The sequence below is a fragment of the Bos indicus x Bos taurus genome, chromosome 7, assembly GCF_003369695.1.
Source record: "Bos indicus x Bos taurus breed Angus x Brahman F1 hybrid chromosome 7, Bos_hybrid_MaternalHap_v2.0, whole genome shotgun sequence".
NCBI classification, from domain to species: domain Eukaryota; kingdom Metazoa; phylum Chordata; class Mammalia; order Artiodactyla; family Bovidae; genus Bos; species Bos indicus x Bos taurus.
Window position 1 is genome coordinate 67,940,620 of NC_040082.1, and position 4,173 is coordinate 67,944,792.

At 40.5% G+C, this 4,173-nt stretch overlaps 1 protein-coding gene across 1 annotated transcript; it reads left to right on the forward strand.

The window, feature by feature from the left end:
• The first annotated feature begins 2,561 nt into the window (after positions 1 to 2,561).
• Positions 2,562 to 3,545, forward strand: LOC113896269 (olfactory receptor 2AJ1-like). The gene has a single exon (XM_027548504.1). It carries the CDS (start codon positions 2,577 to 2,579, stop codon positions 3,543 to 3,545), a length of 969 nt encoding a protein of 322 aa, XP_027404305.1. The 5' UTR covers positions 2,562 to 2,576.
• Positions 3,546 to 4,173: the final 628 nt, after the last annotated feature.

The window sequence follows — 4,173 nt, forward strand, 5'->3', positions numbered from 1 at the left end:
GTTATTGAAGTATAACTGACCTACAATACAATGTTTTCCTGGTACACAACATAGTGATTCAGTCTTTCTATGTACATTTTTATTGGCCATGCTGTTGGCATGTGCGATCTAAGTTCCCTGACCAGGGCTCAAACTCATGCCACCTGCAGTGAAAGCATGTATTCTTAACCACTGGACCACCAAGGAAGTCCTTATTTCTATACTTTTTAAAATGATCACTATGATAAGTCTAGTTGCAATATTACCACACAAAGATATTATTTAGATGTTGGCTATACTCCCCTCTCTGTATATTTCATGTTTGTGACTCATATTTCTCTCTGCCCCTCAACCCTCTATACTCTGGCAACCACCTGTTTGTTCTCAGTATCTATTACTCTCTGTTCATTGGTTTTTAGATCCCACATATAAGTGATATAGCACAGTATTTGTGGAGAAGGCAATGGCACCCCATTCCAGTACTCTTGCCTGGAAAATCCCGTGGACGGAGGAGCCTGGTAGCCTGTAGTCCATGGGGTCGCTGAGGGTCGGACACGACTGAGTGACTTCACTTTCACTTCTCACTTTCATGCATTGGAGAAGGAAATAGCAACCCACTCCAGTGTTCTTGCCTGGAGAATCCCAGGGACGGGGAGCCTGGTGGGCTGCCACCTATGGGGTCGCACAGAGTCGGACACGACTGAAGTGACTCAGCAGCAGCAGCAGCACAGTATTTGACTTTTTCTGACTTATTTCACTTTGCAAAATATCCTCTCAGTCCAATGCACCTTACCAGTCAACCTACAAGAAACACAGCAGAATCACTCTGATTAACTGTATTACTCAGTGTACACAGCTCTGTGTGTAATAAGGGACCAGAAGGCCTGATTCTGCCTCTTGTGCAAAGTAAACTTCAATTATGCCTACTATATGCATTTAACACTGCTGCCCAGGCAATGTCCTCAAATCTATACTCATTGATACTTTTAATCTGCATATCCCCCCTATGTTGTGGGTTTGCTTTAGTCCAGTTTTACAAAGGAGAGAAGAGAGGCACAGAAGGACGATTCTCCTAGACCAAGGATATCAGGTAGGTAAATGTGGTCTTTTAGCAGGAGCTCTAAACCATGGTACTGATCTTCTAGAAGTTATACTTTTAACTGGTCCACAATAATCTTTCTGCTTATAGAGTTAATAAACCCAACCAAAACTTTGCTAAACAGAAGATATCCTGCCTTTTAAAATAAATAATTTCTTACAAGCGGTATCCTAGCAATCTCTTTCATCTTGACCTTGTGTTTCTCCTTGTGCAACATCAGCTAGTACCAGGAATTACATTGATGATAGCTTCAAAGTTTACAAGGAGGAGGGTGACTTAGTGAAACTGGCAAAAATCATATTTTTAAGGTTCTTCCCTAAATACTGGTGCTATATATAGTTGGTCATTCTGTTCCAGTTCAGTTGACTTAAGAGATACTTGTTGCTATTGTTCAGTCGCTCAGTGGTATCTGACTCTTTGTGAACCCATGGACAGCAGCATACCAGACTTCCCTTTCCTTCACTAAATCCCAGAGTTTTCTCAATCTCATGTCCATTGAGACGATGAAGCCATTCAAACATCTCATCTTCTGTAACCCACTTCTCCTCCTGCCCTCAATCTTTCCCAGCATTGGAGTCTTTTCCAATGAGTCAGCTCTTCACATCAGGTGGCCTAAGTATTGGAGCTTTATCAAAGGGGCAGCATCAATCCTTTAAATGAATATTCAGGGTTGATTTCCTTTAGGATTGACTGGTTTGATCTCTTTGCTGTCCAAGGTACTCTCAAGAGTCTTCTCCAACACCACAGTTCAAAAGCATCAGTTTTGGTGCTCAGCCTTCTTTATGATCCAGTCCTCACATCCATACATGACTACTGGAAAAATTATAGCTTTAACTATATGGACCTTTGTCAGCAAAGTGATGTCTTGGCTCTTTAATATGCTGTCTAGGTTTGCCATAGCTTGAATCAGGATCAAAGTAAGGAGGACTCATGGGAAGTGGGAAAGTTCCCCAAATGAGAGGAAAAGGTGAACATAGACCACATTCAATTCTGAAAATGTTTTTCTTTACTCAGGTTATCAAGGCTCTATTTCCCATCTTCAAAAGAATTTTTTTTTTTCATGAAACCTCATAAGATTGAGTGAAAATGTTGACTTTTCAAAATGTAAAATCATCATAACTGTTGTGTTGAAGCTGTGTGGGCCTCAAGGTGATGACTAAATTAGCTCTTTAAGAATTGTCATCAAATTGACTGACTTGTTATTGATAGCACATTCAATGCATCTGTGTTCTTATTTGGTTAGTGTTAGTGGTTATAGTTTGTAACAGTAGGTACACTGTGTAAACATTAGGTTATTAAATAATCCATGAGATAATTAATGAAAATTATATATTTTGAGAAGTTATGCATAATACTGAAGAGAGCTCAACAGGAAAAAAGTTACAAAAAAATATTCAAAGGAGTCCTGGGAGTAAGGAAAATAGACGAGCTGTGCAGTAACACATCATCAGATGGAACAGTGTTCTTAAAGTTGTTTCCTGGGCAATAATGTTCATCCATGGAGAGAAACAATAAGACTATATCCACAGATTTTATTCTCCTGGGGCTCTGGCCTGAGTTCAGCCACCTTGTGATCCTTATCTACCTTATCCTTTTGGTCTACTGTGTGGCTGTTATGAGCAATGTTGTTCTCATTCTCCTCATCTGGCTAGATTTGCAACTCCACTCCCCCATGTACTTTCTGCTCAGCCACCTCTCCCTCATTGACTTGGCCTTGATCTCAAGTTCTGTCCCCAAAATGGTCACAAACTTCTTCTCAGGAGAAAGAATCATATCACAGGTAGGTTGTGGAACCCAGATCTTCTTCAGCTTAACCCTGGGAATTGCTGAGTGCCTCCTGCTAACTCTCATGTCCTATGACCGCTACATTGCCATCTGTAACCCACTTTGTTACTCAATCATTATCAGCGATGTCACCTGCAAAAAGATGGTCATTGTGTCCTGGACAGGGGGAGCAATAACTTCCCTGGTTCATACAGCCTATGCCATGCATTTTCCCATTTGTCACCCCCGAGAGATCCTGCATTTTTTGTGTGAGGTCATGGCCCTCTTGAAGCTCACTTGTGAGGACATTTCAGCCTATGTGAAGTCAGTGGTGGTCTCAAGCTTTCTGGTGGTCCTCATCCCTCTAAGTCTCATCCTGGCCTCCTACACCCTCATCTTTCTTGCTGTCCTCCGCATGAACTCCTCTGAGGGCAGGAACAAAGCTCTGGCCACCTGCTCCTCCCACCTTTGTGTGGTCAGCCTCTACTTTGGCCCTGCCATATTGGTCTACATGAGACCAGGGTCTTCTAAGACTCCCAAATTAAATCAATGTCTTTTTATGTTTAACGCCATCCTTACCCCTATGCTTAACCCACTCATCTATAGTCTGAGAAACAAGGATGTTATAGAAGCTTTGAAGAGTAGAGTCATCAATAGATTCCCCCTGAGAAAGATGAAAAGACATCTACATTGTTATACATGATTATAATCTTATGTTAGCATATTTATTTAAATTGCTTTCAGGAGCCTTTGAGACTTGAAAAATTCTGTTATAAATTATAGAAATGTTAAAAGTATTTATTTCAATCCTTTTGTTGTGTGCAAATAAAACATAAAAGAATCTGTCCATGGTCTCAGAGCACCATCAAAGAGCCAGTTCTTCTGACACAAAATTCTGAAAACACACTTATTTTCTAAATAACACAGGGCATCATTTTTGCTCATGTATGCCCAAATTATGAATGCACTCATCCACTCAAATATACCTGTGAAGAAGGGATGAGCTGCTCCTCAGAACAGCGAGAAATCTCACAATTCCAGGATTGGCTCAGGAAGCAGAACTTCTGATATATACTTTCAACAACTGTGATATTAAAATAGTCTGATCTTTCTTGAATGAAGAAAAGCAGCTTTTAGATTGCCAAAATATCATACACATTCAACGTAATGTCAGCATTTTGTTTCATGAGAAACAAAGGGTAAATCTGTCTTTTCTTTCTCTTGGCTCCAACACACGTTTCTGATTCTTTGTGCTCCTCCTTCTGAGTTCAAATCCATTGTCTAAAGCAAACATAGCACTAAATAAGACACAAAATTCTGACAATCTGAGA